Here is a 9,877-nt window from a genome sequence, read left to right on the forward strand (position 1 = left end):
CCCACAATGGGCTGCCTGTGCTACCCTGAACTGTAGAAACCCCAGTGGTAGCTGGCAATGAAGGATGACAGCCCATGATAGCAGCACATGCCAGGGTGATGTATTAGCTGACGTCTGCCTGCAGTGAAGAGTGAGGCTTAGTCCTACAGCTGCAAGAGGCAGATTTTCCCAGTGCGCCTCCATTCTGGAAGCCTGGTCCCTGCTGGGCTAGTCAGGGGTGGGCAGGAGCAATGGGACACCAGAGTCATATTTACAATGCTTGGGCCCAGGGTAGAAACTGGTCCCTACTCTGAGTCTTGGACTTCTGCCCTAACATGGATCTCCAGAAGAATCCAAGAGAGAAGTGAGATCTGGAATCCAGACTTTTGTTGGGGGGATGGGGCTCTTACCCTTGAACCTGGGAGTGGGAAGCCTCGGGCACTCCTCCCTGTTTTGTTTCCCATCCACAACATGAATCACCACACCTCAGACTTCACAGGTCGAGAGGCTACAAAAACAAGTTTATGGAGGAGTTTTGGGGGAGGGCAGAGTGGGGAACCTTTGACGGGTTCCCAGGGCTGCCAGGAAGGCTTCGTCAAATGTCTCACGCAGGTTCATGGCCAGAGTGTCGGTCCAGAAAGTGTTGTCCCAGTGTCGCTTCTGGGGCACATCCTTCATGCTGACAGAGCAGAAGCCCTGGGGTACCTTCATCCTCTCTGGCTGCACCGAAGGGCACAGAGTGTGGACTATCACCTCGAAGGGCAGCCGGGGCAGAGGTGCCATCTGGTCACCGGCCACTGTGTGCAGTGTCGCACCACCATGCCCATCTGACCTCACCTCCAGGAAGCTGCTAAGGTCACGTTCCAGGCTGGGGTCTGGATGCACGCCCAGGCGGATGCCCTGTGGGTAGCTGATCTGGGTGGTGGGGGATCGGGCAGGGTTGTTGCTAAAATTCCACACCATGGGCCGAGTGACCATGGGCTGAGTGTTGAGGGATATGGGTTGCACCAAGGGCTGTGGCTTGTACTGTAGTATCTGTCGAAGGCGTGCCTCTGGGGAGAGGTGGAAACTCTTGGGAGGTGACAATCCCTGGTGCTTGGGTGTCTTGGAGCTAGCGACAACCTGGGGTAGGGCATGGGCCTGGGCACGGGGCTGTTGCTCAGCATATTGTTGCAGCAGCTTGCGGTGGAGCCATTTCTTGAAATCTCTTTCTCTCAGAATTTGGTGCTCTTTCTGCAACATCAGAGGGCACAAGCTAGTCATGGAGGGCTGCTCCCCCTGTGGCTATAAGAAAACCTAGGTCTAGAGCCTGCCTGATGACTCAGGCAGTTAAGCACAGCGCTGTGAAGCTGTCTGTAGCCTCTGCAGAGCGGGTTCTATCCTGGCTGGCGAGGGAGGTGACCCACATGGCATGGCAGACCTCTCTGTCTCTCCCGCTGCTCCCCTCAGCAGTGTATTTCGTCAGTCTGCCTGTTCTGTTCCCCGCTGTCTCTGGTGAATCCTCTCACACTCCTGCACATCTGGCCTGTACCCTGGTTCTTGTATGCATAAATAAATCTTCAAAAAGAAAGAAAGAAAGAAAACCTAGGTCTAATGGACCACATACTGTCCAGCCCCAGGGGAATCTTGAGTCTAGTGGGAGAAAACCCTGTCTTAGAGGAGCCCTTGTTCTTGATGGAGGAGCCTCTTAGGCTGATGGGGCAACAGAGCCTCTCCCATAGAGGACACTTCCGCTCTCATGGTGATACAGCCTCCGTCTTATGTGAGGTCTCTGGGGAGAGACAGCCATCCCTACCCCATGGGAAACCTTGAATCTTATGGTAGAAACAAGCTTCTGGCCCCCTACAGGAGACCCCTGTCTGATAGGGCATATGTCCTGCACTAACAGAGTCCTTGGGGTTGGGGGGAGAGAGGTTAGAAGTCAAGTAGGAGTGTACACTGCATCCTAGATCCTGGAAGGAAAAAGCAGAAAGGTTTAGAAGGCATGGAACTGGGTGGAGCTAATCTGGGCAGGTTTCTTGGAAATGGTAGCCTTGAGCAGTCATGTAAGGGGGGATATAGTTGGCTAGCCCCAGGATGGTGGTGAAGACTTGGTCTAGCTTTCTGTCCTTTTCTCTGCTAGTGTTGCTCCTTCAGCTTGTCACAGAATCACCCCTTCCCACCCTCCCATCTCAATGTCTACATTTCCAGACTCTTGCTGAGCAGTCGGGTTGCTTGAAGATTGATCCAGCTTGGAGGTAGGCTCTGACTAGGCTAAGCCAATCAAGATAATTCCATCAGCCTTTCCCCCTACCTGAGTCACTCAGCTCTGCTTTAGCTCTAGGGATTGAAAGAATGAACACGTGATCCAATTGAGGCCAATAAGGGATGATGTCTATGAGGGGCTCCTGGGAGAACTAGGAGCCTCAGGAACAGATGGATTTTGCCTCCTCCAGACACGTGTGTGACTGTGTAGACTGGAGGATGGGGCAGAGAAAACTGGACAAATGCAGATGGAACAGAGCCAGAGTACTGTATTTAGCCAGGAAGCCTTCCCCACTTCTGCATCCACTTAGGATTTCCAGCATCTTCTTTCTGAGATTTCTGGTTCTTGTACCCTGTGTAAATATACCTGCTTAAAATTCTTTTGTTACCCCTTCTTTTCTTCCCTAGCCAAGGTCTGCCATTTATCTGGGCACTTGCCAAGTCTCAGGCTGGTTAACTTCCAGCTCACACCCAAGCTCCTGATATACTTACTGGAATTTTACTTCCCAGCATGCCTCTCTGTACCTTTCTATAGCACTGTTCTTTCTGTCTGGTTAGCCCTTCCCTACTTTATGTGGTCAGTTGCTACCCATTTAAAGATTCCTCCTCTAGGAGAATGTAGACTCTAAACTCCTTAAGTGAGGGGACCGCATCTCATCTTTCTTTGTCTAGTGGATGCTCAGTAGGCAGTGAGTGCTCAGTGTCTGTTAGAAGGATAAACCTTTTTAACCATTGCGAGTCCCAATATAGGTGAGGCCTGGATCTCATTAGACATTCTCCTCATCCAGGAGGAGGCAGTGCACTAGGGGGGGGCTCCATAAATACTTGTTAATTTAAGCTTGTATCTGCTTTCTAGTGTAGGATGGGACTTTAACCTAAAGGAGTGTCTTCTAAGCGTGAGATTTCAGTCAAAGGGATTAGTGCCAGTCACTTCTCCAACCAACCGCACAGTCACTGCCCCCTCTACTCACATACCTGGATCGCAGCTGCTGCCCACTCCCTGCCCAGCCTAACCCTTACTTGATACTCAATCAGGTAGTTGTACTCCATGAGGGCCAGCTGGTTCTTGAGCTTCTTCAGCTTCCTCATTTCATGGGCAAAGTCCTTCTTGTCCTGTTTCCACATGGCATCTTTCAAGAACCTGGTGCCAAGGTAGGGGTGTGTCAATCCCCAGTAACTGAACTTTAACCTGGACTGGGCAGACTGGCTGCTGCTGAGGGCCTGGATAGGGGGAGGAGGAGCTTCCAGAGATAGATGAACCAGATGACCCTCTAGCCCCACTGCCCAGGGCCCCCCTGGCTACTTCCTTTGAGGTGAGAGATGAAAGCTTCTGATAGTCTGATCACCCGTCCTCTCGCTGAGGAGTTAGGGGTCCCAGGGCAAGGGAGAAGGACAGTGCTGAACCCAAAGGGGAGAGGGCCTGTGGAATGCCCTGCGAATAACTTTGTGGGATGAATAATATCCTGGGGAGGGTGCTGCTCTGGCCATCTGGCTCCCCAGACCCTCCTCTCAAAGGCTTGGGAGAGGGAAGGGGTGGCAGGTCGTGAGTGGTTCTCACACCCTCACCTGGCACAGTCGCGATTGTTCCATATTATGCAGTAGTCGATGGGCTTACGGCCCATGGCATCTTGGGCATAGATGTTGGCACCGTTCTGCACCAGGACCTTCACACAGCTCAGCAGGCCCTCTCGGGCTGCCAGGTGCAGGGGTGTGGAGCCGTTGCATGTCTCACTGGAGGTTCCCCCCGCCCAAAAGGACAAAGGACAAAGAGCATCTGTGCATCAGATAGGTAGACCAGCCAGTTCCCAGGCCTGCCCTGCTACCTGCTGAGTGGGTAATCCTGGCCGTGTTCCCCCTTCTCCTCTCTGTACCTCAATTTCCTTGACCATAGGAGGGTTTGGACTAAATGAACAGCAAACACCTGATTATGGGAGGTATGTGACAGTTAACTACTAGAGGAAAGCTGGGCTGGCTGGAGCACAGAGACTACAAAAAACGTCATCTGCTCTTAAATCAGCCAGTCTTTTTGTCACTTCCCCATGCCAGCCATGACCCATTAGGCCTGTGTGACCTGGGCCTTACCCCACTCTTTCCTAACGCATGGTCTTTGCACATGCTATCCTTTCTGCCTGGACCACTTTTCCCTGCCTCTGCACTGCTGACTTGTTCTCAGTTTTCAGATTGCAATTTATTTATCACCTTAGAGGTTACTTGCTTCCAAAGTAGATCCTCTCCCTGTCCCCTTTGTTCCCCACCCTACTGGCCTAGTAATTTCTTTCCTAACCATTAGCACTCTGCCATTTTGTTCATTTATCGGTTGCTAATTTACTGTTGTAGGGTAAGTAATTATCAGGTTTTCTGCCCTCCCGCCATCAGCGTTGATGATGGATCCCCGAGGTCCTGAATGCATGCCTGGAGTGGGGTGTGGGCATGTGTAGGTGGGTACACCTGGGCTGAGACAGGGCTTTTAAGGGTGGTGTCGTGGGACAGAACTACGAGAAAGAGAAGCAGAAAAGAGAGAACGAGTCCACGAGAGAACGCCGGAGAGTCCAGGAAGAGTGAAGATTCGCCCAGGGCTGGGAGGCCTGCCAGCCTCCCGGCATCGCCCCCCACCCCAGCCCCCGGGCTTCCCTGCCTGTCGTGTATCTGGTAAAATAGTAATAAAAGCCTGAAAAGCCACTGAGGGCTCCAGGACTCTCTCCTTTACCCATCTGCTTGGATCATAGAGATCCTGCACTGTGGCCTTACTGTCGCTACAACTGTCCAATACAGTGGTGCTCCTGCATGAGTCTACCAGCTTTGTGTGTTCACTGCAGTAAACGCAGGGCATGCTCTGTACATGTTTTGAATGTAGGCAATCTCCTATATGCCGTCCGTGCACTTTCCATTCATTTTCTCAATTATCACAAGTGTCATGTCATCCTCCCAAATTTCAGCTGAAGACACTAAGGCAATAGTTCCCAAACTTTGCTGCAAATTAGAAACTCCTGGGAATCTTTTAAGACTTCCAAAGCCAGGCCTCCCTGGTGGCGCAAGGGGTTAAGACACAATCTATGAAGCTGTCCGCAACCTATGAAGCTCTCCGCAGACTCTGCATCACGAGTTCGATCCGCTGGCCAGGGAGCAACCCACATGGTGCAGCAGGCCTCTCCTGACTCGCCCACTGCTCCCTCAGCAGTGTACTTCTGTCAGTCCGCCTGTTCTGTTCCCCACTGTCTGGTGAATCCTCTCACCCCCCACGCACACCTCTGGCCTGTACCCCAGCTCTTGTATGTATAAATAAATAAATCTTAAAAAAATAAAAGACTTCCCAAGCCAAGGTCACACCCTAAATAAATTACAATCTTTGCATTAGAACATAGGCATTGGATTTTTGAACTTCCCAGTTGATTCCAATGTACCAACAGGGAACCAGATCACTGAAGTTTAGTGTTGAGCAATTGCTTAAGGTCTTGATGTGTGCTACCAGGTGGTAAAGCTGGCACATGAACCAAGTCTTTCTTTTCCAAAGTTGTGTCTCTTTACTGGAGCACGTGGGCTCACTGACTGCTTTATGTGGGACCCGGGCTTGTCACCCCACAGCCCCTCTGCCTGTCCTGCATGAATCTGCCCTACCTGAGAGTGGGTTTCCTATCAGCCCAGCCTCCCGGCCACTCTCCAGATGCAGGCTGGACTCACGCGTTGAGGGCAGCTCCTTTCTGGAGCAAGTAGAGAATGCAGGGGAGGGTCATGGTCTTGTTGTCTCGCTGGATGACAAGGTGCAGGGGTGTCTGGCCATTGTTAGTAGGCAGGTCCACGGGAAATTGGTACTCCTCTATCAGGACCCGCAGGCTGGCAAGCTTACCATTCTGGGCTGCAAAGTGGATGGCAGTGAAACCCTGTGGCAGGAAGAGGTTGATTAGCATTGGGCCCTGCGGTTCACAACCTAACCTGGATAGCATTTTCTAGGAGTTGCCCTTCCTCTGTAATCTGTACCCCCAACTCCACAATTGCTCACACCATTTCTGACTCCCTGCATATGCTCAGACTTCCTGGCTGCCCCCTAAATGGCCATCCCATGGTGCAAAGGTGAATCAGGATCATCCTGACAAAAAAGGTCATCCCTGGATACATTATAGGCAGAGCTTGCCAAGGTGACCACTATGGAGGAGCCCTTGGTGGGGTGGGGGGTGAGGAGGACCCTGCACCTCAAGGCCTTACCTTGCCATCCTTCAGGATTACATTTTGTTTGCTATTCAGACAGAACCGCAACCATTCCAGGTTACCCAATCCAGCTGCGAAGAATTCATAATAATTCCCGATCTCGGCTGCGTCCCATTGATGCAACAGGCTAGAGTCCCAGCAAGGGTGAGGGGAGAAAGGAAAGTGAGCAAGGAGGTGGCCACTGGGTTCTAGCCGGCAGCTGAGGGGCAGCACCCCAATCTTGCGTTTATGGGGGCCAGAGTAGTGGAGGTGGAGGGGGTCATCTGGGCAGTGTGGAGGCTCATGGTCAGGCTGTTTGGGCCCCTCTCAGGAGGCAAGCCCCAGCCCCAGTCGCTCCACAGGCTTCTGGCACCCCACCACAGCCCCGAGGCTCCAGGACTTGCCTCTCCACAGAAGCATCGAGCCATTCTGAACCCTGCAGCAGGCTCTCTAGTCCCGGTCCATCTAAGCAGCTGGAGCCCTTCATTACTCCCGGTGACCATCAGGAAGGTTTTCCCCTCTGGCTGTCGGCAGGGGCTGTGCTCCGCTCCACCGCTCTTGAGTGTGTCCGGGAGTGACCTACTCTGCGCGCCTGCTCGCTGGAACTCCAGCTCCGCGTGGGGCAGCTGGGGCGGAGCACGCACGTCCCCCAGGGCCCCTGCCGAGGCCAGTACCGTCATCCCAGCCCCCTCATCCCAGAAGGCTGTATCAAATGCTCTCCCGCTTGCGCGCAGCCCCGCCCCCCAAAACCTGAAGACACAGCTTTTGTTTCTGATTAAGTGCTGATTTAAAAAGCAGACAAAAGTACAACGGAGAAATTATAACCCCCAATTCCACCACCCACGGAAATTATGGTTTATTAAGACACACACACACACACACACACACACACACACGTCCTACATGAATTTTTGTACATATTTTAACCTGGCCTTATATTATGAGCTCTCACTGTCATTCCATATTCTAAATACACTTTATGACACAAGTATAGCCCAGCATCATAATAGGTGCGCTGTCACTTTATATGTTGAAGAAAACAAAATGGCTCATCTCTGGTTGTTTTCTTAGGATGGATTCCTGGAAGTAGAACTACCAAGTGAGAGGGATTGAATATTTTTTTTAGCTGTTGATATGTTTCCAAACTGCCCTCCAACAAGGCTCTACCTGCTGGTAGAAAGTTCTACTTAAATGTAAGCATATTACATCAAAGTAGCTTTGGGCATCAAAGTTTCTGCTAGTTTCTGTATCAGCAAAGTGGGGGTAATAGTTCCTACTTCGCAAGCAAAGGAGCAGTGAGAGCCAGCCTGCTCTAAGCGCTATTTGTGAATGTGCTGTTAGAAGTGAACCATTTGAGGGCTCCCCGGTGGCGCAGCGGTTGAGCGCTGGGTTGCGAAGCTGCCCACGGCCTCTGCAGCGCCGGTTCGATCCCCGGCTGCTCCCCGGCCACCAGAGGAGGTCCTGCATGGCGCGCAGACCTCTCCTGCCGCCCGCTGCTCCCCTCAGCAGTGTACTTCTGTCCTTCTGCCTGCTCTGCTCCCCACTCTGGCTCTGGTGAATTCTCTCACCCTCCCGCGCTTCTGACTGTACCCAGTGCTTGTATATACAAAAACAAACAAACAAAATGTCTCTATTAAAAAAAAAAAAAGTGAACCATTTGAGGGGCCTACCTGGTGGCACAAGGGGTTAAGCACAGCACTATGAAGCTATCCGAAGCCTCTGCAGCACGAGTTCCATCCCTGGCACAGCAAACCTCTCCTGTCTCACCCACTGGAGCAACAGTGTATTTCAGTCAGTCTGCCTGTTCTCTTCCCCTCTCTCTGGTGAATCCTCTCACGTTCTGCACCTCTGTGCTGTACCCCAGTTCTTGTATGCATAAATAAATAAATCTTTAAAAAAATGAACCATTTGAAACATTGTTGGCACTGGATATCATTGTTTTAAATACATGCTTGGTATTTGGTGGTAGAAATGGTGATCTCATTTGAGCTCTTGATTACTAGCAAGAGCTATTTATCAGTGTTCTTCTGTTTCTTACTTGTTTCTTCTGTCTCACTACTTGTTGATAAAATTTATTTTATTTATTCTGAGTCTTAATGTGTTTCTTATTGATTTGCAAAGCTTAACATAGTAACCCCTTATATATCTTTGATGTTAATAATATTTTCCTCAGTTTGGCTTTTTAACTTTTTATAATTGACAGTAGCCAAGAATACATGTTGTTTGTTTCTTTTTTGAGGTAACAAAATGTTCTAAAATTGATGGGGGTGATGACTGCACAACTATGAATATATGAAAAAATATTAAATGTAAGTAAATTGTATGGTATGTGAATTATATCTTAATAAAGCTGTTACTAAATAAAAACAACCCCATGACCTGTAGACACCCAAAAGCTTTCCTCCAAAGCTTCTCCTTCCCTCCCCCAAAATGGCCCTGCACTGTCTTGTCACTGGGACTTGGAGTCTTGGGGCTTCCTTTGGTGTCAGCTTTTGAAGCAAGAATTCTGAACTTGTCCACAACACTTTGACCCAGAAATAGCAGTCAGCCCTTTGCTTAAGTTCTATCCTCTCAACCCACACCTGCCTCTTGGAAAACTCTCCCGACTTCATTGGAGATGGGGCAGAGGGGACAGGAGTCAGGGACAGCACAGAGGGAGAGGTCGTTTTCAAAACAGCATAACCTGGCTTTTAGATGTTCTTCACCCATTTCCTAACTGGGGGACCTTTCCTTAGCCATCTGCACTCTCTCCATGTTGCTCTGGCAATTCCCTTCTCTGAAGCACACCAAATCCCCCAGATTATTTTTTTTAAAGATTGATTTATTTATGCATACAAGAGCTGGGCTGTAGGCCAGAGGTGCGGGTTGCCAGGGGTGAGGGAGTAAGAGGATTCACCAGCGACAGAGTGGGGAACAGAACAGGCAGATTGACTGAAATACACTGCTGAGGGGAGCAGCAGGCAAGACAGGAGAGGTCTGCCGCGCCATGTGGGTCACCTCCCTGGCTGGGGATCAAACTCGTGCTGTACTAACTGTGGAGAGCTTCATAGTGCTGATGCTTAACCCCTTGTGCCACCAGGGAGGCCCTCCCCCAAATTATTTAGAGTCACACACACCTTTTTGTGGACCTGACTCTCCTTTCCATGGTCTCTGAACTCAAGATTTTACCCAGGAAACTTATGAAGATATTTCTTAAGAATGATAAATAGCTTTCTAAGAGGAATTGTATTGTCAGCTGTCAACACATAGTCATGGTGGCCTCCCTGGTGGCACAGAGGTTAGTCTCAGAGCTATAACTTCTACTGCCAGAGTTTGATCCCCAGCCAGGGAGCTAATCCATAGGCAGAGCAGACCTCTACTGTCTCACAGGCTGCTGTTCCCCTCAGCAGTGTATTTTAGTAGATCTGCCCGTTCTGCTCCCCACTTTGGTGAATCCTCTCACCACCCCTCTCCCGCTTCCCTGCCCCACCCC

The 9,877-nt window shown here is 50.7% G+C and overlaps 1 protein-coding gene across 1 annotated transcript; it reads right to left on the reverse strand.

The window, feature by feature from the left end:
- Positions 1–501: 501 nt before the first annotated feature.
- Positions 502–7,085, reverse strand: ANKRD53 (ankyrin repeat domain 53; the record flags this gene model as incomplete). Its single annotated transcript, XM_084234839.1, has 6 exons — positions 502–1,212; positions 3,244–3,364; positions 3,790–3,954; positions 5,902–6,101; positions 6,424–6,689; positions 6,896–7,085. 6 exons carry the CDS (start codon positions 7,083–7,085, stop codon positions 502–504), a joined length of 1,653 nt encoding a protein of 550 aa, XP_084090965.1.
- Positions 7,086–9,877: the final 2,792 nt, after the last annotated feature.

Source organism: Talpa europaea, assembly GCF_964194135.1.
Source record: "Talpa europaea genome assembly, chromosome: 6".
Lineage (NCBI taxonomy): Eukaryota > Metazoa > Chordata > Mammalia > Eulipotyphla > Talpidae > Talpa > Talpa europaea.